This window comes from Anomaloglossus baeobatrachus, chromosome 3 (assembly GCF_048569485.1).
Source record: "Anomaloglossus baeobatrachus isolate aAnoBae1 chromosome 3, aAnoBae1.hap1, whole genome shotgun sequence".
Taxonomy (NCBI): Eukaryota; Metazoa; Chordata; class Amphibia; order Anura; family Aromobatidae; genus Anomaloglossus; species Anomaloglossus baeobatrachus.
Genome location: NC_134355.1, coordinates 204539500 through 204563091, shown reverse-complemented (window position 1 = coordinate 204563091; position 23592 = coordinate 204539500). Strand labels below are relative to the sequence as shown.

Below are 23592 nucleotides of genomic sequence, written 5' to 3'. Positions count from 1 at the left end.
AAGTTGCCATTTGAAATGACTTTACTTTAGTTTAAAAAAAGCAGATCACAGACATGGCACAAAAGTAAACAACTGAATGAACATCCTCAGAGCCAGGTGATTCCATGATTTTTGCCAGGGGTTGTAGGTCTTATTCTTGGAGAAACATGGTTGGGGCTAAGTCTACCCCCTTCCAAAAAAAAAAAAAAACAGACCCCCTCCCCTCCCCCCCCACCCCCCTTCTTCCTAGGAGACTTCTACTTACCAGATCCCGGACATCTGCGTGGCTCCCAGGTCCCCCTGTGATCTCCGGCGGGCCCTCTTGGAAGGTATGCTGCACGCCGTCCTCCCCTGCTTCTGGCCGACACACTCACATACATCAGATCACACACACACACACACTCACTAGTTACTCACCACATCCGGTGGTACAGAATTCCTCCAGCCACAGGGAAAGATGGGAGGAAGTTATGCATTGCAGGTCCTGTAAGTATTCCATCCGCAGCCACAGATCCTTGCGTTCCACCGTTCTACGTGTCAGTATTCTGCCGGCCAGAAGATATCTGTGTGTGTGTGTGTGTGTGTGTGTGTTCTGATGGGTGATTGTGTGTGTGTTCTGATGGGTGATTGTGTGTGTGTTCTGATGGGTGATTGTGTGTGTGATCTGATGGGTGATTTTGTGTGTGATCTGATGGGTGATTGTGTGTGTGATCTGATGGGTGATTGTGTGTGTGATCTGATGGGTGATTGTGTGTGTGATCTGATGGGTGATTGTGTGTGTGATCTGATGGGTGATTGTGTGTGTGATCTGATGGGTGATTTTGTGTGTGATCTGATGGGTGATTGTGTGTGTGATCTGATGGGTGATTGTGTGTGTGATCTGATGGGTGATTGTGTGTGTGATCTGATGGGTGATTGTGTGTGAGATCTGATGGGTGCCGGTGATGGATCTGATGGGTGTGGGTATGCGATTCATTGCAGGGCCTCCCACTCTACATCTGGTAAGAATGATTGTGGGGTTTACGCTGTCTATAATGAAGTGTCCTGAAGTATTCTTTAACTTTTTTAGCTGCATAGACACTTCATTATTGAACCGCGACTATGACTTATATTTAAGCCTTGCTCCGAAAATGTTGAAAATCCTGGCTAGGGCTTAATTTTAGGGGGGGTCTTATTTTTTTGGAAAAAACACGGTAGTTACAGAAAGTTTAGTTGATCCTGCCACCACCACTCCACATTAAGCTTGGACTGATGAAGTCGTTTGTGAAAGCTCTACTGAAATAAGGAGAGACTTTAAGTGCCTTTTGTACCAGGTTTCAGGGACTGTCCGACTCAAGACTGAAGGAAAGCATTTTTGTGGGGCTGGATATTTGGAAACTCATGAAGGACAATGTGTTCAAAACTAAAATGAAAGCTGGTTAGAAAAGGTGTTGGGATTCTTTTAAAAAAGTCATGAAGAAATTTCTAGATAACAAAGACCCAAAATTTAAGTCCATCGTGGAGAATATGCTGTAACGTTTCACAGCCTTGCATTGTCTGATGAATGTGAAGTTACATTTTTCCGACGCCACATCATAAGTGTAGAGACACACATGTTTCAGATCAACCTCCTTTTTCCAGTTGGCTGGAATTTTTCACATTAGCCTCAGTGTACCCCCCGGTTACTCACCAGGATCCGTGCTGAAGACAATCTTCCAGATGGGGTGAGCTGATCCTAAGTTTGTTTTCTTGTTTATGAACATGATGGGGAACGATTTCTGGATGCATAGAAGATCCACAGGCATCCTACAAGAGAAAAGGTATCGAAGTTTTGAAGAGGAAAGTTAAATGCTCAATAAAGTTGCAGAATGAATGTTTAGTAAATTTTTATATATAATATTATGTACATTTTTTTGGCTACACTAAAGATTCTTCTTGTTCATCTCGCTTGTACGTAATTTCACGCTTGTTCTGTGCAAAATCCATAGATGATGGTTAAAAGTAGAAATGTTTTTTCAAATCATGGCATAAGAACAAATAAAGGTGAAGTCATTGGAATTGAAAACATTTTCAGAAACCCAAATTTTGCATACCTGTGTTATAAATAAAATAAGCTTATTTAGTATCTCCAAGTCCATAAAAGACCAAACTATCAACATATAAAATAAATTAACGTTTACGCTAAAGGCTGTAAATAGGAAAAGAAATTGACACACCAGAATTACTTTGTCCGAGAAAAATGCAATACAATGATCAAAGTTGTATGTACTCCAAAAGAGTCTAAATAAAATATAAACTCCCACATAAAAACAAGTCCTCATTCAAGTCCAATGATGGAAAAACTAATTATGGGACTCAAAAAATGGTGACACAAACCAATTTTTTTATTCCTATGTTTTTTTTGTTTTGTTTTTTTTTTCAAAATTTAAAGGGGTTGTCTCCTTTTTAGAAAGCATTTTCTGATATATGCAGTTTAAAAAAAAAATGCTAATTTACTCAACCTCCTCAGGTCCGGATGAATATGGGCTACTGCTTTGATCTCAATCACTTGGCTGTAGTTATTCCGCAACGCCGACACCGCTGCAGCTTCTCACTGCGCTCATCCGCTGTGCCCACTGCTGAGCACCGGGATTTACCTGCAGCGATGTGAACATGGTGTCGCCTTAGCAGCCAAGTAAACTGAGTTTGTTGTGCTTTTTGTTATTTTTTTTGTTTTTCAAGCTACGAGTCAACTGTACATGTCGGGAAAAGTTTTCTTTCTGTAAGGGACAACACCTTTTAAATGGAAAAAAATATATAATATAGTAATAATAAAAATTACTCTACATGTTTGCTACCGTTAACCCCTAGTAGATCATCTTGGCAGGTAACGTTTATCCCGACCTGTGAAACCTGCCTCCCCCCCCTCCCCCACACTGAAAGCCTTATACTCTGGGGCTTATTTACTTCCAAGCTTTTGTCATCTGAACCCCACTGTTTTATTATAGTCGAAGGTATCCCATTTAGAAATATCGCTAATAGGCAACAGGTTTTAGGCTATGTGTCCACGTTGCTTTTTACCTGCTTTTTACCTGCTTTTTACCTGCTTTTTTTTGCTGCTTTTTCAGCTGCAGCGTTTAATGCCAAAATGGATGTGTTCTGCTTTTCAAGCTTAGCCTATGGGAATTTGGTTTCTAAACCCCACTATGCAGTTCAAACTGCAGCCTTTTTGTGACAGAAATTTGGGCAAAAACTCAGCTTTGCAGTGCAAAACCCAAATGGCAAAAACAATTGACCCAGAAGTACTGGGTCTCGCACACTGCCCAATCTAGTATAGATAAGCTATCCTAAAGATGGGCAATAAAGGTTCAAGTCCTGGACATCCCCTTTAAAAAAAAAAAAAACAGAAAAAAAAAAAACATTTCTACCATAAACACTGTGTGTAGTGATTATTGGAAGCTTGCTACCTGTCATATTTTCTAACACATCACTGCATTTTTTTCTTATTTTAGAAATGGGAGCAAATTGAAAACAACTCCAAATTAAGGCACGTTGGAAGCAACTTTTGCTTAGACAGTCGGAATGCCAAAACCGGTGGCCTGACAGTTGAAGCTTGCAGCCCTTCATTATCGCAGCAGTGGAAATTCTCACTCAATTTACAACAGTAGAAGTCTTAAATATTGGGATAAAGGGTGGGGGGAATGACCTTCATTTCATGGACATCACTTATGAATGCATTGCAGATGTATATGTTAAACATTCTGCGGATTTATATACCTCAGTATTCCATCTTGACTTGGATTTTAGAATTACAATGGGTCATGAAAGATAGTTGGGCCGGAGAGAAAACGAAACAAAGGCCTTCAACAAATTTTTTTTGAAAATTATTTAAGTGTTGCACAGAGGCAAAGGCCCTCAAAGAGGATGAACTGCAAAACTTTCTACTTACAAATGTACAGGAATGGAGGTATACACTTGAAAAGATAATGGAACATCACATCAGCCGTGTGTGTAAGAGAACTTTCCATGAAGACAAGTTGTTTGGTTTCTCTTGCTTGTATTCCTTCATTTCTGTATTTTCTTGCAAAATGTGTAAACATGTAAGTGCAATGTTTAATTCTCTTAATGTGTGTATCCCTTGATATGAGTGGAGTACCTAGACACAAATGAGAACCATTACAAGACTAAAGCGATGCAATGGTTGAGAGGTTTGGGTTGGCGATCTGGACATTTTTCTTACATTATATAAGAGTCATACTCCTTTTATTGGAAGAAGATCTACGGTATGGTGTCGTGTTCCTGCCAGGAGAAGTTTTATTCAGTTGAGCTTTGAATGTATGTGCATTCTCTTTTGCTGACATAAGTTTTTTCTTATTTTAATTTGCATTAACCATATAACATCCTTTTTAACTTGTGTAAAGAACAAAACAGTCTGTTGTGGTAATATTCCCTTTGCTAAATGAGACCTTTTCTTATTCCCCCCTCCCTCTCTTCTTCTAATCAGAAAATTTAGAAGGGTATTTTCTGTAATATATAACAATGAGTCAGTAATTTATTCAGGGTACTGTAGCCTGCATTGCCAGTCATCAGTGCAGCCATTTTTCTTCTGTACATATCTTGCTCTTTTGTATTCACTTTTGCCATAAGCATTGTTTGTTACCTGTGTCATATTTTTTAAGTAGGTCAACACAAAGTAAGAGTTTGAGGTTAATACAAGCCAGCTACAAAGATAAAAACGAAATGAGACTATTTTTCACACTTTCTTATATGGTGCCTGTTTTAAGCACTTTATGTGATTGTAGTTGATGTATCAAGAGGAAGAAGGGAGGGGTAGAATTACAGTAAGGCAACTGACGCTTACTGAGCCTTGCTTCTAATTGAGTTTCAAGTCTGCATCTCGGAATCTGGAGAAATCGGTTACATCGCCTAAGGTTACACCTAATGATGGGTGAACAGGACAGTACTCGGTACTCAAAATAATGAGTGATCACTACGATGCTCGGGTGCTTGTTACTCAAGTCTAGCTGCTCGGATGGGCTCAACTTGAGTAACGAGTATAACGGAAGTCAATGATTGCTCACATGCATCTTTTCACAATACATCCGAAAATGTTGTTGTAACCCCCTCCCCCACCCCCCCGTGAGAGCCATTCAGAGACTCCAAATGGCTCTCACTTTGACGCCGGCTCCCATCATTCAGAGAAGCAATAGTGTGCTTTGTGTTACACTGTTTCATACACAACGTATCCGAGCACCTGCGATACTCTGCTAATTACTGTGAGTACCCGAGCACCCCGATGTTTGAGTGACAAGAAGGGCCGAGCACGTTAGCCCATCATTAGTTACACCTCATGTATAAAGTCAAAGTTCATTCACAGACTGTTAGTGAAGGAACCCATGGTTGTCAAGTCTTGTGTCTACCTGCCAGCGCTGATAAGGTGTGCATAAACATATTATTTCTGTGAATGCTAATTATCTCAAAAGCTGGCTTTTCCAACTTCCATTTAAACATGCATGGCCAGAAGCACCAAGCATGCATATATTTACTGCCACATGAAGCCGCTGCTAGAGACGTGGCATTTACGTTACAGAAGTTCTAAAGAATCATCATTTATAAAACCCAACATGCAGAGTCCTTGTTTCCAATTGTAGCAAATGCCAGAAACAGGCAAGCTATTGATTCCATCAATGTTCAATGCGTATGCCCTGCTGTCTCTGGTAGGTATGAGCGAACTTCTCGGTGCTCGATAAGCCGAACAAGCATTTTTATGCTCGGTACTCGTTTACAGAGTATAATTAAAGTCAGTGAGGAACTCCAGCATTTTTCTGGAACATTCGCTCATCCCTAGTCACTAGTTCATCCACATATTGGCTGGAAATCCTTCATTTATATACTCCGAACAGTGTCTTGTGGTGTGACATTAGCCACATTTTATCAACTGGATTTACCTTGACATGAGTCATTTATACCCATACCAATAATTTTGTAATATTTTCTAGCGGTGTGTTTGTTTAGAAGGAAAATAAAATCCCGGTTCGTCAGATGGCCACCAAAATACCATTTAAACGTAAAAATACGTTGTCTGCTTCACTCACACTACATTTTCTGGTTCTGATATAATAATGCAGTAACGTGTTCTAAGGTTTAATATTTGGTTACTATTTTCAGCATATTGTTTTTAATACATACGGTTCTCTGATCCTTAGGGGACTGTGGGTGGCATTAACCTTTTTGAATAAACTCTAATCTTCAGGAGCCTGCAGGTAGTAGGCAGTTTACGGGCTGATGGCACATCACAGTATTTTGTGGTATCTGCCTAAATCCTGAATTTCTGAACCTCCATCAGAAGGTTTGAATGTTCCATCTCCATTGTAAGTCATTAATATACACTAGTAGAGAGGTGATTTCTTTTGATGTCTCTGTATGTTTACATGATATCATGTGCCAAAGTAATTTTCCTGTGCGTTTCTAGTCCCCGTCTAATGCTGAAACCACAAATGAGCCCCACTGCCGCAAGCAGATACTTCGAATGTCTGTTGTAATGCATTCTCATTATCATGGACATAACAATAATGTGATAACATGTTTTTGTTTTTTACACAAAGCTATAGTTTGGTAACTGTTCTTTTAATTGGCTATAGTGATACAACGGTGTCTGTTGTACAGGGCCTGTGTGTGTTCATTTTATAAATTCAAAGCATCATTGAAAATTGTTTAACTTAAAGAAAATAAATACTTTATAGATAACCAAACATATGGTCTGCGCTTCTTTTGACTAATCTGCTGAGCTTTTATTCTTGGGATTTTCTAAATATTAAAATGTCATTGCCCACCCCTAAGGTAATGAGCATCATTAACCCCTTGGTATCCAAGACAAACATGTCATATGTTCCTGTTTCAATTTACGTGGCAACTCAACATCTCCCAGTGATTCCGATATTTTTTTTTTCTATTGACAGATTGTACTTTGATACTGATAAATTTAGGTCAATATGATTTGCATTTATTTCTGAATATATCATAAACTTGACAAATGTAAACAAAATTTGAGATTCTCATACCTTGTATGCTTCTACCCTTAAGGCTACATTCACACGATCGTCCTGTTTTTGCGTTCCGCAAATAACAGTCCTGTTTTTCCCATTGATGCATCCGTGTGACATCCGTATACGGTCCGTGTGTCATCCGTGTGCCTTCCATTTTGTTTGCGGACTGCAAAAAAAATGGAAGGAGGGTTACATACAGTCAAAAGCTATAAAGATAGAGGGATAGATATTTAGAGGGATAGCTAGATAATAGAGGGATGGATAGATAATAGATGAAAGACCTATATAATGTCCCACTCCCCTGCAATTTTGTAACTTTGCACCACTTAGTGCCATTCATGTGGCACTAAAGGGTGTTTAGCCTTGTACTTAGCCAATAAATAATTAAAAAAAAATACTGTAAAGCAGATGGCTGCAGGCCGCAGCTGGCAGCTTCACCTTGGTTGTTAATCCAAGACCGAGGACACCCCACACTGTTATATTAAATTAAATACATTTAAAACAAAAAACGTGGGGCCCTCCAAATTAAATCACCAGCCAAGGTAAAGTGGACAGCTGTGATCTGGTATTCTCAGACTAGGGAAGTCCATGGGTATTGGACCCTCCCCAGCCTAAAAATAGCAGGCCGCAGCCGCCCCAGAAGTGGTGCATCCATTAGATGCGCCAATCCTGTATCTTCGCACTAACTCATCCCATTGCCCTGGTGCGGTGGCAAACTGGGTAATATATGGGGTGGATACCAGCCATGGCATCAAGCCCTGGGGTTAGTGATGTCACGGCGTCTATCAGATACCCGACATTACTAACCAGTCATTAATAAAAAAAAAATAATAGACAACAAACAAATTTTTATTTGAAAAAAAACCACTCCCCAATACATTCCCTCTTTCACCAATTTATTGGAAAAAAAAAAACAAATCCGGGTCCGGTTTAATCCAATAAGGGGATCCCACGACGATCCATACTCGCTGTTCCAGCCAATGAAGAACAGAATGTTCCTCATTGGTTGACAGAGCAGTGCAGTAACCTGAGCTAACATTTTTAGGTCAGGCCAGGTCACTGCAGGGCATGACGAGCGCTGACGTCATGAGGTTAGCTAGGTACATTACCTGCGGTGATGAACACCGCTGAACTCGTGATGTCAGCACTTGTCACGGAGTTCCATGCCTGCAGCGATCTCACTGCGAGTCTCGCGGACGACCTGACACTGTGACGAGCGGTGACATCACAAGCTCCTGTGAGACTTAAGGCGATATCGCTGTGGGCGTGGAACTTAGTGATGAGCGGTGACATCAGGAGTACAGCGGATTTCATCACAGCAGGTAATGAACTTTGCTAATCTCCTTATGCTGGCGCTCATCATCCCCGCAGCTGCTTGCACACTGCAGCGTGAACAGCTGCGGGGCTGGTGCAGAAGTGGGCAACAGACTGAAGGGGCACTGATAGACGGAAGCCACACGGAAGTTTTTCTGTGTGGCCATGCCAGCACCTCACATGGTGGAAGTAACTTGTTTTACTTAAGCAACCTCTCTTTTCTGAGTGTGCCGCCTGCTGTTGCCTCACTATCGATGGATGTGTGCCACAAGCCAATGGCAATGTCATACCAGAAACGCTAGGTAGCTTCCATTGCTATGCCTGTGAGGCTTATACCATTGACCGGTACATGCTCTTCTTCACTCTTGGATTCCATATAGGAATAGAAAACCTGCATGAGAACCTTGGAAGCTGCATTTCAAGTAAGTGCACACCACATATGCTGCTCTTGGTTAGACCTCACGCCAGGCTTCATTACACCAGTATCTTTTCATTTTCTTAAGTTTTATTATTTTGCTCAATAACACTTAGAATATGGCAGCACCAAAATAAATTATTTTTTCAAAGAGCATGCAGATTTTTTTTTTTTTTTTTTAATTGGTTGACAGACCTAGGCGTTAATTTTCAGGTGTTTGTGACATTTTAAGCAGTTTTTATTACAAAATGAATAAACATATTTTTTCAGTATTCACCTTACAGGATAAGGGACTTGTAAAATGTATTGGTGGACAATACATATAGTTTGTACTAATTTTGCCCAATAAAAAGACCACACAAAAATGTTATTGTTTTATTTTAAAGACTCGTATCTCCCCCCACAAATCAGTAGATGTAAGAGGATTTTCTTTTTTGTGACAAGCAGCAGTTTGTACTGGACTTTTTGGGACATTTCAACTTTTTCAGAAACCATCCATCACCAAAAAACACCATTATTTTTTAACTTCAGGAATGAAAAATTGGCAAACTTGTAAATATGATTGAAACAAATTAATATTATTTGCATATCATCATGCATTGTCATCGCATCTGATATGCAAATTGGCAACTTTGATGAAAGGCGCCATCTGGCAGCCTGACCAAAATTCCCGGCATGCTTAGCGGCACTTCGCAATACTGAACATGATCTTTGTTCCCTGAACAGCAAGATCTCACAAGTTAACAGGAGCTCTTGGAAAGGAAAGCGTGTCCAGTTTTGGATTGGGACACTGAATTGCATGGGGAATCATAATTCAGGAAATATATCTTTGTACCTTGTTAGCCAGTAGATACCCCAGTGGTTAATACCTTTTTAATGGCTAACTGAAAAGATGCTAATAGCATTCAAAAAGGTCTTTGTGAGGCCCCCAAGATCTTTTGTCTCTATCTGTAGGGTTGGAATATATCCGATTGTATCTGATGGGGAATTGTGGTGTTATATGTATTCTCCCCATCAGTATACACACATGCAGATGTGCTCTTCGGTGTAGGACTACTCACAAGTCACTATCTAAAGACCTTTTCAGAGCTGTTTTGCTGAATCTGGTGCTAATGAACCAAGCTGGCAGGCTGTCGCAAGCCATACAGTATTGGCACATAGGCCACAGGTTGGGGACCACGGCTTTAAATGCTCACTGTCATTTCAATAACTTCATCTGATGGACATTTCTATAGCTGAAAAGATTGTAATGTACTTAGTCTACCCAAAATTAAAATTTCAGCCAGAAAATCAATCATTCCATAGTGTTGACTATTGTGTATTTCTTAAATCTAAACTGGTGCCTACAGCTACTGTATATATTCAAGTATAATCTGTTCCTAGCAGCAGAGACTGATTACAGGAAATGATCATGGGTCTTAGTCGCTCCACTCTCATTTGTCAGTCACCTTGGTGGCATAATGGAGAGCGGAGTACTTGGTTTGGCAAGTCATTGTACAGTGTTAAATAGGAAACAGGAAAGCCAGCACAAAATGTGCACTGCACTAAAAATTCCAAACTGCTTTTTATTAAAATTTGAGGTTTTTGGCAAAAAATTGCAATATCTTGAGCTACCCTGCCCCACCTTGTTTTTTCATTGTACAGTGTTAGGTGCTACACATAAGAAGAAAAAGTCTCCACACCTATTGTGATGGCAGAATACTGATCAGAACCAACCACTCAGAGTGGACATCAGATTACAATTCCTGGACATTAGACTGGTATGTGAGCCAAAAGATCAATTTGTATGTTAATTTTTATTACATTTTTTAAAGAGCTACAAAAAAAGTAGAGGATTACAATACAGTGCAGAATGAAATAATGTAATTGTATAAACGCAACTTCTTGCACCAAACTAGTCAGGACCTTCCCACTGTGATACTGAAAGTTACGAACATGGAATTTCAGACCTCACAGTTAAGTCATGTATCCTATAGTATGCATTATGGCAAATGAACAATATGATCAGTTTTGGATCTCATGCTTTGGGCCAATATAGAACATAATAAATGGATTTGACAGTTAAAGGGAGCCCGCCACCTTGAGAAACATTTACCTGCAGATCTAGGGATAATCAGAAAGCAAATAGTGGCTACAGAGAGAAAATGAACTTATCCTCCCTTTAGCTGCTCCTTCTTTCAGTAATTGAGGCAGTGCAGGGAGCAGTTACAGTGATTAGTTACAATCATCCCTCCCAGCATATTGAGTAACAGCCTCACTGCAGCGTATGTGTGCTGTCTAGTGAGTGGGGACTGTAACATCTCCTTGCACCTCCATGATGACTGGAAGTGAGCGTCTGTAGGGAGGATTTAACTTTTTCTCCCTGTAGCCTGGCTTCCAATAATCATGGCAGACATTATTTAATTTTTATTCAACTGCAGATTACCACTATAGCTGAAGGTAAAGTGTTTCTGGACATGACAGGTTCCCTTTAAAACAAAAGTGAAAAACAATGAGAGAATAGGATAAGACTCATCTGAATAAAGGATTAAAATGCAGTGGTAAGGTTGAGACAACAGTTTCCAAGAGGCATAGAAGGAATCAGCTCTGTCCATATTTACTCCAAAAGAATATAACTGCTTATGTCCAGTGTGATTGTTAAGGACGGACTCAAACGATCCCTCTTTGGATCTGACTGCTGTTCCAAATTATATCGTCATGTGTGCACATGAGAAAAAACGATAACAGACACTATATCAGTTATGGACCTTCTCCATGATGGGCGCTGACCAACTGGTATTTATTGTTTGAAACTTTCTATAGCTGTTGAGAAGTGAAGGGTGTATACAAACGTTTAGTCCAATCGTAGGCTGGACTTCAAGACATATAGAAATTAGCATAATCTCTTCTTGATTGGTCAATCCAGGCTTAGGGATTTCTTTGTTCATCATCTTCTTTGGGTGTAGACAGGATATGGCAGCCATCTTCAAGTTACATATGCTGATATATACTGTTAAGGAAAATCACTAAATATGCAATATACATATATACGTGTTAGTAAAAAGAACAAAGGCATTCATAAATGTGTGTTAATTTACATCTACTAAACTATATATCTGAGTCTATGAAATGGCTGAATTAAGTATTTTTGGTTACTCAATTTTTATCCTCAACAGTCCCCCCTAAAGACTTATTTCTGCCATTTCTGAATTCTAAGGGTACGGTGTTTCCTTATGAAAAGAGGTACAAAGATTTGTTGGAAAAACCTGCCTAACTGAACATTGACGCATGGGCGGAAAGGGAAAGTGGTTTTCTTCACCGGTTTGAGACCAAGGACTCCTAGGCGAGTCCTCAACCTTTGTAGTTGGACTTTCCCATGTCCCAAGGTTCTCAAGGTTCTCTCTTCTAACTGTTTTGGCAATGATGGTCTGAGTCTGTACAGCCTTTTTGAAAACGATAAATATGAGCAGGACGCTCAGTGCAGCTCTGGTTGGTCGACCCTTCTGCAATGCGAGGCGTTGATCCATAGATTTTTCTACGGTTGGATCGGCTCATCTAGTGTTGACTCATTGCTCTTTCTCGCTTGTCCTTTAGGATCAATTGGTCTCCTGACTGGAGAGCATATGCTACTAGCTCTGATTTAAGATCTGAAATTGGAAAATACACCTGATTATCACACTATTTAGTCAATCATATAAAAATTGTACATGCCTGTGCTAAACCAAAAAACATCTTACATAAAAACCTGTTTATTACAAAAAGAAAACAAAACATACATCTTGTTCACGAGTTGCCAGTTTCCACTTTTCTATAAAATATACACTTTTTTTGTAAACCCATTTTTTTACATACCACAATCATGTGCTTCTCAGTAATAACGTCTTTTTCTGCACTGGAATGCCTCTCACCAAACCTGGAGAGAAATTTACACAACACGCACAGACTTGCATACAATGTGCTCATGATATACATCTATAAACAGTTTTCCGTCTCTAAAAATGGGTAGAGCAGGTGCAAGGTGTTACTGCGGATTCTTTACAGTTCTTTTTTTCTCACTTTGTTTTAGGCACATGTCTTACAAGACGGGGTGAGTCTGCCCACCTGGGTACTGAACCTTGGTGTCACCAATGCACACACTGATAACTGTTTTTCACAGATTTTAGTCCATAGGTTACCTGGGAGATCATTAAGAAGAGCTCTCATGGCAGAGAAAGCTTACCACCCTTTATCCACAGACCTTCCTCAGTCAGCTGTCTCCCTGCATGTCACACTCCATTCCTTGTTGATTTGCTTGTTCCTGTAGGGATTTTAACACACAAGGAGTGACAGAAGTCCCTAATGTGATAGGTGTCACCGAGGTATGGTCCATATTGGTGAAAGACTCTCAACTCTAGGCCCGTTCACTGCTTCTTAGTCAGCTGCACCTGTGCGGGGATCTCCATCCGATTACATCAGCTCAGATCTAGACTTTCCCTTCAGCATACCTAGTTCATTTGACAACAGGAAAGATCTACAACCTACATACATGTCTAACAATCTTACCCACTCCTGTTCTACCCTTCTAGAGAGGGCATTAATATGTCACTTCCTCCTGCACCGATAGGAGGGGAGGGAGTGGTTCAAATTTAGACTACCTCATGTTGTGCAAACCGTAGCATATCCAGTGCAGAATCAACCAACATATTGTTCCATCTATAAAAATAAAAAATATACATTAGATCATTCTTATAACTTTAACTCTGACCATAATACAGTTAGTAGTCATCTATACTTCACATAACTGAAAATACTAAATAAATAAACAAACATATAGAACAAGATTTTCCTATTTCAGTTAACAGATATGCCTCATAGTAATCTAGTAAATATTATTTGCGGGTGAAAGGGTCAGCTTCAAAGCCTATCTAATATGCCTGCTGCGTCCTCTACTGTTGGAGAGTTTAATATATAACTTCTTCCCCCCCTTTGTTTTTTAGTTTTTGTTTGTTTACCAATGTGGCAAAATTTAGAGGTTTTATGCTGGTATTCCCTAAAAGAAAAAATAAGACAGCAGGTAATTAGCTACATACTAGAAACTAAAATTAGACAAACAGTGAAAAAAACGTATATCTTACAACAATATACATTGCTGGGGAATTTTAAAACCTTACGATAAACACAGTTCGTATATACTGTATCCACAGGGAAATAAAACCTTTGATAGTAAAAAGAACTGAAACATGGTTAGGTGACAGCTGTGACTAGGCGGCTAACCTGCAAAAAATTATAAATTGTTTAGAAATAAAATCGGACAAACATAAAAGGGGATAGGGTCACAAAATAAAAATATATATTGTCCGAATAAATCGCCATTAAAAAACAAAACAACACAAATTAATTCGTATATCTCATGAAATCTAATTTTTCCTACAAAATTAATTGAATCATTCAGGTATAAGCAGTAAACTAAAATTGTGAAATCCTGAACTCTAATGCCCGCTTTACACACTTCAATAAATCTTTCAATCCGTCGTCGGGGTCAAGTTGTAAGTGACGCACATCCGGCATCGTTCGTGACGTATTTGCGTGTGACACCTACGTGCGATCAAGATTGAACGCAAATACGGTGATCGCATACACGTCGTTTATTCCTCATACATTGGACGTTTTGTTGTATGAACCTAGTCAATTGTAACAAGTGACATCCCTCATACGATTTTGATGTCTGAGGCTATGTGCGCAGGTGTGCGCTCTGCACCGCAGCTTAAAAAAGGTCCGCTTCAGAGCGCAGCTGAAAAGCTGCGTTCTGAAGCGCCTCACAATGTCTGTCATTCACTAATCTCTGTCAGTCGGTCACTATCTCTGTCCCTCTCTCTCTGTCCATGTCAGTCTATCCCTCTTACCCCCTCTCTCATACTCACCGATCCCCGGCGCGGCTCTACACGGCATTCACACTCCTCTGGCGGCTTTTACTGTTTTGAAAAAGCCGGCCGCCCATTAACAATCTCGTATTCCCTGCTTTCCCCGCCCACCGGCGCCTATGATTGGTTACAGTGAGACACGCCCCCACACTGAGTGACAGGTGTCACACTGCACCCAATCACAGCAGCCGGTGGGCGTGTCTATACTGTGCAGTGAAATAATTAAATAATTAAAAAAAAAACGGTGTGCGGTCCCCCCAATTTTTTAAACCAGCCAGATAAAGCCATACGGCTGAAGGCTGGTATTCTCAGGATGGGGAGCTCCACGTTATGGGGAGCCCCCCAGCCTAACAATATCAGTCAGCAGCCGCCCAGAATTGCCGCATACATTATATGCGACAGTTCTGGGACTGTACCCGGCTCTTCCCGATTTGCCCTGGTGCGTTGGCAAATCGGGGTAATAAGGAGTTATTGGCAGCCCAAAGCTGCCAATAAGTCCTAGATTAATCATGTCAGGCGTCTATGAGACACCCTCCATGATTAATCTGTAAGTGACAGTAAATAAACACACACACCCGAAAAAATCATTTATTAGAAATAAAAAACACAAACATATACCCTGGTTAACCACTTTAATCAGCCCCAAAAAGCCCTCCATGTCCGGCGTACTCCAGGATGATCCAGCTTCGCTTCCAGCGCTGCTGCATGGAGGTGACCGGAGCTGCAGCAGACACAGCCGCTCCTGTCACCTCCACACAGCAACTGAAGACAGCCGCGCGATCAGCTGAGCTGTCACTGTATGTGGACAGATTCCTCTTTCTATTTATCAATGCTTTAAAAGTTTCACTTATTTATCTCTGACTTACATTTATTGGATAGCTGAGTAAACAAATATACTATTTAAATGTTTTACGTATATACCAGGAAACACCTCTCACCTCTCCCCCTCCCCTAAAAAATGAAAAAAAAAAAAAAGTCTAAAGGGGAATGGGTGTAGAGCTGTGGACAAAGAGCCATTGAGAGGTGCGTGGCTTATGAGCTGTACTGCCATCAGTGGGTGTAGCAAGATGGCTGCCACAGGAAGTTCCAGGCACCTGACTTCCGGGTGTACATCCATGTTAGGACTCCCTGGGTGTAATGGGAGGGGTTGGAACTACGAAGTGAACCAGGGGTGTTACCTTTAGTGCCTGTAAACCAATTTGCATTCCAGCATACAAAGGAGGGGTTTGATTAATACCAGATATAATGACTTCTAAAGGAGAACAATGAGGTACAGCTAGAGAAAGACATTTAGTGATTCTCCAAACAGCAACAGGTGGTGAATGGGGTCTTTGTTCTTCATTATACCCTCACTGGAGATTAATATGGACTTCCGTACATGGGTTGCAGCCTGCCATCTGGTGGTAGTCCAACTACTTTACACAATTCTTTACAATCTTTTGTACATTTTTTTTCACGCTCTTTTTTTTTTTTTTAACTAGGGCGATAGCGTTTTCAGCTCCTACTAAAAAAACACATTTCTTTTTGAACAGGGTATACATAGTGCTCTAATTGGACCGGCCAGTTCCAACCAGAATTCTTTCCCGCCTCGTTATTAAGATCTACCCCCTCATAACAGTGGCGCGCGTCTAATACGCAGGGGAATACGCTATTCCAACACTTTAAATTTTCTGAATCCTTCCCCCACCTTTCTTATTTTTTTAATAAGCAGTGGCGCGTGTTTATTAGTAAAACACAGGGGGATACGCTGATTCAAAACTATTACTGAAACCATTTCCATCCTCGCTCATTCAATATCCAATATTTAATAAGCAGTGAATGTGTCATCTGCAACACGGGGGAATCGCTGGTTTCCATACCTCTGTTCAAAAACAAACTCAATTGAAAATACTGAAAACGTATAAGCCATCTAGTTTCTGTTCCAAATTCCAAAACAGACTGTCATGTCTGCAAATAGCCCCCTCTGTCTCCCTCCTTCTTGCTTCCAATGTAAAGACTATGGCAGTGGGTAATTGACCCCTCCTTCCTCTTCCCTCTTCGTAAAAGAATGCAGCTGCGTCCCTGGGCTCCTGCTCCCCCCTCCCTCTGCCTCTTCGCTCCAAGCAGCGATTGGTAATTCACTAACCCCCCTTTTTCTTCCTCTCAGCTGAAAGACTGCAGAGACGTAGCTGCGTAATTCGACCCCCGCTCTGTCCCTGTTTAAACAGCCGGTGGGTGTATGACACCCCCCTCTCTTCCTCTCAGTTAGAAAGACTGCAGACAATTAACTCTTTGAGAACTAAGTCAGAGCGAAGAATTTACAGGCTTTCTGTGGAGCTGAAAGCCTGCCCCGCTTACAACTAAGAAATACAGACAGTCAGAACTTTGAAACCTACTGAACCAAAACCTATGGGTCTGGGTTCGTTCTTTGTTCTAGACTACCGGCGAAAGATAGGCCCACGTTGAGGTCTTCAACGTCAATATCCCTCTCAGTTCAGAGGTCAAACCTTTCGCTGAAGACCATCGACTCACAGGCAAATCGTCATATATATTGTACATGAAACCTATCTGTGATTTTTTGAGAGTGATCAGGTCTCTGCCGGTGGTCCTCTGGTACTGGGAAATGTCCTCCTTGATCCGAGAGAGAAGTGCGGCAAATCCTTCTTACGGTAGTCCCATCTGGGGTGCCACTGTTAAGGACGGGACTCAAACGATCCCTCTTTGGATCTGACTGCTGTTCCAAATTATATTGTCATGTGTGCACATGAGAAAGAACGATAACAGACACTATATCTGTTATGGACCTTCTCCATGATGGGCACTGACCAACTGGTCTTTATTGTTTGAAACTTTCTATAGCTCTTGAGAAGTGAAGGGTGTATACAAAAGTTTAGTCCAATTAAGTATCATAGGCTGGTCTTCAAGACATATAGAAATTAGCATAATCTCTTCTTAATTGGTCAGTCCAGGCTTTGGAATTTCTTTGTTCATCATCTTCTTTGGGTGTAGACAGGATATGGCAGCCATCTTCAAGTTACATATGCTGATCTATACTGTGTTAAGGAAAATCACTAAATATGCAATATACATATATACGTGTTAGTAAAAAGAACAAAGGCATTCATAAATGTGTGTTAATTTACATCTACTAAACTATATACCTGAGTCTATGAAATGGCTGAATTAAGTATTTTTGGTTACTCAATTCTTATCCTCAACATGATGAGAAATGATGTAAAGTAGCATGGTTCAACCAAGTCAAAAATAGGGAAAAGAAGAATGATTAAGGAAACTAGACGCTTGTAAAATGTTCTGCGTTAGCACAACCTTCCCTAGAAAGGATTGCCCAACAAGCCACTCCCTGAACAAGTGGATGTGGATGGGTTCCCTAATCTGGGGATAGCTGAATGAGCTGCAGTAAGAAGATAACGTAATAATCCTTTTCTTAATGAAAGAGATTGACCTAGGCAAGAGCGAAGAGAGTGTCACCTGGGCATCAGTCACTTGGTGGTAGATGTCTAAACCAGCTCCCCAGATTGGTCACAAGGGAGGGCAGGACCACTGAATGTGTCATCACCTTGACATCCATACCACATCTTCAATTATTAAGAGCTGATGGATAGGATCTCTGGGGATCTCTACCAGCGGGAAAGTATCGTAAAATTATTTTTTTCTTGAATTTGAGCATCAGTAGACCTCTTATGAGTTAAAACACCGCTCAGGTGTTTGATTTTTTTTATTTCACCGCTTTAGTGGTATCACTGATGTTTATTTTCTTATAAAATATGAGCCACCATATTCTGCGCCTCAGCTATGGTCCGGTTCCACCATATTGTGAAGGCAGATCCTCTCTGACTGGAAGTCGCAGCTAATGGTCACAAGCTCACAATGTTAGTTTGAGAGTCTCATCATTGCTCCCATAGAATTCATTGAGACATGACCTATGTCTCGGGCAGCGGACAATGGAGCAATCCAGCTGGTGACAAAGAGGAGAAGATGGCAGCTGCTAAGTATTCCAGCACATACAGGAAAAATACATTAGTGATGCCACTCTGGGGATGAAGTAAAAAAAAAACACCAAAACAAAATGCTGCGGTGGGGCTTTAAGGAGGAGATTTGCAGCCAGATTAACTCTGACAGATAATTTTGTCATTCTCGTTATGCTTCCAGAGAAGCCAAATCAGAAGGTATGGATGATCTCGAGGAGGTTTGAAAAAAGTAGGTATAATATTCAATACTACCACTAGATGGCAGTTTTCTGTAACAATTGCTACAGGTAAAAGTCACTAAATCCAAGTAACATGGTAACCACCCCCCCCAAAAAAAGCTACTTAAAATGCTTAATTGACTATTGATATTTATATTTAATATCTCTATAGTCTTTTAATTTTTCCCTAGTGAATACACCCATATGAGTTGCACACGAGTTATGTTATGAGGATAAGTCCTCGCTCTGCACAGCTGACTAGAGGCAGCATGTCCTAGGACACCAAGGCTGCAGCCTAACATTGTCCACCAGTGAGTCTGACACAAAGCCATGGTGCTTTATTTTGCCATACAATGGTTTGTTGACCTATGACTGAAATATGCAATAAATATTCGCATTTTACGAGAATCTCTTAGTTTCGCTCTTTGTTGAGGAATATGATTTACATGTGCATTTTCAGTCATGGAGCAAACTAAAATGTGAGCAACCAAGTATACATGGGATGGATGAACTGCAGAACCTAGGAAGATTAGATTAGAAAAACACTGCTCAGGTGTGACCAAATAACAATGTAAAGATTTATCTACTGTCAGTAAGGAAATCTGTTCTGTAGGACTGGAGCTATAAGAAGATGACATCCAAAACAGCTGGAGGAACGTACACTACATAGTCAGCGACGGCGAACTAGTTACTAGAGCAGTGTGACCATGTCAGTAACTTCAAGAGGAGGTCATAATAAATTCATTCACAGTGTAAACAAGCATGGAAGTCCTTCTGGAAGGAATATTGCTAGTTCCATGTACTGGCCATTGATCCGTGATTTTTACCGGTTTGTATTTCCATGTTCCACACGCTCACACTGATGAAGCCCCGGGACCAAATCTGTACCCGCTAATCTGCATAAAACTAGGCATCAAGCAATATTTTTAACCTCATGATGCTCTACACCAGGCAGATGGCGGCTGTGTTATATATCTGTCTCTAACAGCAGTGACCGGCCTATCTCCAATCACTGCTGTTAACCCCTTAAATGTCCCTATCATTACCAATCACTACACATAAGCCTTGGAATCCTGACCAAGCATACATTCAGGGCACTCATTACTACCTGAAACCGCAGGATGCCAATGGGTTGCCTTTGCAGCTGGGAGTTTGCTGGAGCCCCCCAACAAAGCCATACCGGTACATCTAAGAAGCTAATGTGGCTGAACTTCATAGGACAATGTTATTAGGATTATATACCACACAATTGCAAAACTGCAATTTATAGAACAATTGATGAAAAAAATTGCTTGGTTAAGTTCCCTATGGACAATAAATAAAGAGAAAAGATTATACCAGTTTGCATAGATGCGATGTTTTGAATGCCTATCATATGTTGCGGTGACCAAAAAAACGTAATTTTGGCATTTGGATTTTTTTTTATTGCTACGCTGTTTACCAATCAAATTAATAGATTTTATTTTTTATTGATCAGGCATTTCCAAATACGTGTATTTTTATTGTTATTGATTTATTCTTAATGAGGCAAAAGGTGGGTGATTTTGAACTTTTTATTATGTCATATTTTTTAAAACTCTTCCACCCCCATTTTTTTTTTACTGATTTTACTAGTCCCCCTAGGGGATTTTACGACTGCACAGTCTGATCACTACTGCTGATCAGAGCAATTCTTCAGCATCAGTCTCATCAGAAGAAGTGTTGTGTTCCTATGAGTGCTGGCGCACTGCAATTCACAGCAGAGGCGCCCAGAAACCTCGGGCTAACCTGTGCTGCGGATTCCAATCCCCAGCTGCCTAGTTGTACCTGGCTGGACACAAAAATGGGGCGAAGCCCACGTCATTTGTTTTTTAATTATTTCATGAAATAAGTGAAATAATTAAAAAAAACGGGCTTCCCTATATTTTTGGTTCCCAGCCGGGTACAAATAGGCAACTGGGGATTGGGGGCAGCCGTACCTGCCTGCTGTACCTGGCTAGCATACAAAAATATGGCCCACGTCATTTTTTTGGTGGGCAAAAAAACTCCTGCATACAATCCTGGATGGAGTATGCTGAGCCTTGTAGTTCTGCAGCTGCTGTCTGCTCTACTGCATACACTAGTGAATGGAGCATGCTGAGCCTTGTCGTTCTGCAGCTGCTGTCTGCTCTCCTCCATACAGACAGACAGCAGCTGCAGAACTACAAGGCTCAGCATACTCCATCCAGGACTGTATGCAGGAGTTTTTTGCCCCCCTGAAAAAATGATGTGGGCTTCGCCATATTTTTGTATGCTAGCCAGGTACAGCAGGCAACTACAGGCTGCCCCCAACCACCAGCTGCCTATTTGTACCCGGCTGGGAACCAAAAATAAAGGGAAGCCCTTTTTTTAATATTTCATGAAATAATTAGAAAACAAATGACGTAGGCTTCGCCCCATTTTTGTGTCAAGCCAGGTACAACTAGGCAGCTGGAAAAGTTGGATACAGCACCAGATGATGGCGCTTCTAGGAGAGCGCCATTTTCTGGGGCAGCTGCGGACTGCAATTCGCAGCAGAGGGGCCCAGAAAGCTCGGGCTAACCTGTGCTGCGGATCCAATCCCCAGCTGCCTAGTTGTACCCGGCTAGACAAAAAAATGGGGCGAAGCCTACATCGGTTTTGTTTTTTTTTTAATTATTTCATGAAATTCAATAAATAATTAAAAAAAGGGCTTCCCTATATTTTTAGTTCCCAGCCGGGTACAAATAGGCAAACAAATAGGAATAACGTTTGGAACACCATTCTAAGTCCGGACTGGGTGCAAAAACCTAAAAAAACCTAAAAAGCACACCTATTGCCAATCCATATCATACGCATAAATAGCCTGGGTCTCAGCTTCCCATACACGGTAGGTTTTTTTAACTGCATGAGAGGACACACATAAGCTAGGGACCCCAACGTAGAGAAATACTTTGGCGTAGTGTTGGGGCTCTATTGCATTGATCAATTCAGTAGCTAAATTTCTCTTGATTCATATGTTCATGGCAGTAATGCAGATTCCGTTTTTCACATATTCACTCTTGCATATAGCTATTGGATTTTTCAAGTCAGTATTCACACAGCAGTTTCTGCAATTTCATGTATTCCCCTTACATAGTCACTGGTGTGCATACCTTATCTCCCCATAGTGATGTTTTTTTAGGTTTTTGCACCCAGTCCAGACTTAGAATGGTGTTCCAAACGTTATTCCTATTTGTTAGTATTTTTTCGTTTGTGAACCCTCCCCAACCACACCTATTGCCAATCCATATCATACGCATAAATAGCCTGGGTCTCAGCTTCCCATACACGGTAGGTTTTTTAACTGCATGAGAGGACACACATAAGCTAGGGACCCCAACGTAGAGAAATACTTTGGCGTAGTGTTGGGGCTCTATTGCATTGATCAATTCAGTAGCTAAATTTCTCTTGATTCATATGTTCATGGCAGTAATGCAGATTCCATTTTTCACATATTCACTCTTGCATATAGCTATTGGATTTTTCAAGTCAGTATTCACACAGCAGTTTCTGCTATTTCATGTATTCCCCTTACATAGTCACTGGTGTGCATACCTTATCTCCCCATAGGGTACAAATAGGCAGCTGGGGGTTGGGGGCAGCCCTTACCTGCCTGCTGTACCTGGCTAGCATACAAAAATGTGGCGAAGCTCACGTCCTTTTTTTGTAGTTTTTTGGCAAAAAAAAATAAATGCTTCCCTGGATTTTCCATTGCCAGTGAAGGTAACACCAAGCAATGGGGGTTAGCAGCCAGTAGCTGCTTGGATTACCCTTAGCTAGCAATACAAAAAATGCAGCGGGAGCCCATATATATATTTTTTAATTATTTATTTAAATAACTAAAAACAAAATGGGCTTCCTGTATTTTGATTGCTGGACATCACAGTGCTGTAAAAATAAATCTTTAAAAAAAATGACGTAGCGCTCCGCGGTATTTTTGATTCTCAGCGCAGATAAAGCAGACAGCTATGGGCTGCCACCCCCATCTGCCTGGCGTTACCTTGCCTGGCAATCAAAATACAGGGAAGCCCATTATTTTTTTCTATTTAAAAAATAGTTAAAAAAAAAATGACATTGGGTCCCCCCATTTTTGATAGCCAGCTAGGGTAAAGCAGACGGCTGTAGCCTGAAAACCACAGCTGGCAGCTTTACCGTGGTTGGAGATCCAATGTGGAGGTCACCCCAGGCTCTTTTTTTATAATTATTTTATAAATATTAATTACAAAAAAAAAGTAGGGTCCCCCCAAATTGGATCACCAGCCAAGGTAAAGCAGACAGCTGTGGTCTGGTATTCTCAGGGTGGGAAGGTCCATAGTTATTGGGCCTTCACAGCCTAAAAATAGCAGGCCGCAGGCACCCCAGACGTGGTGCATCCACTAGATGCGCCAATCCTGGCGCTTCACCCCAGCTCATCTTGTGCCCTGATGCAGTGGCAAACGAGGTAATAAATCGGGTTGATACAAGCTGTAAAGTCACCTGACATCAAGCCCAGCAGTTTGTGATGTCATGGCATCTATTAGAATTTGCCATTGGCAACTAAAGCCCTAAACTAAAGACTGATCTATTTAAAATATAACTTTATTTCATTATTTAAGATATGAGGACATACAAATTAAAACCACTGAACATTGTGGTCTATTTTCAGTAGCTATTAAATTTCATGTGGAGTCAATGGTTAACTCCATCTAGTGTTCAATATATAGTATGGCAGTTTTTTTGTTACAAAAACAAAATATCGACAATTTGCTATTAGAGGCCACACAAGTTTTTTCTAAATCAGAGATCACCTTTTGTTCC

General features: G+C 40.8%; 1 protein-coding gene across 1 annotated transcript in view; it reads left to right on the top strand.

Moving 5' to 3' along the window:
* GALNT2 (polypeptide N-acetylgalactosaminyltransferase 2) overlaps positions 1–6689 on the top strand; it is a 188410-nt gene extending 181721 nt beyond the window's left edge. The window contains exon 16 of the mRNA XM_075339693.1: positions 3450–6689. Within this exon, the coding sequence (XP_075195808.1) occupies positions 3450–3605 (156 nt within the window). The 3' untranslated portion in view covers positions 3606–6689. The remainder of the gene's footprint in view (positions 1–3449) is intronic.
* Positions 6690–23592: the final 16903 nt, after the last annotated feature.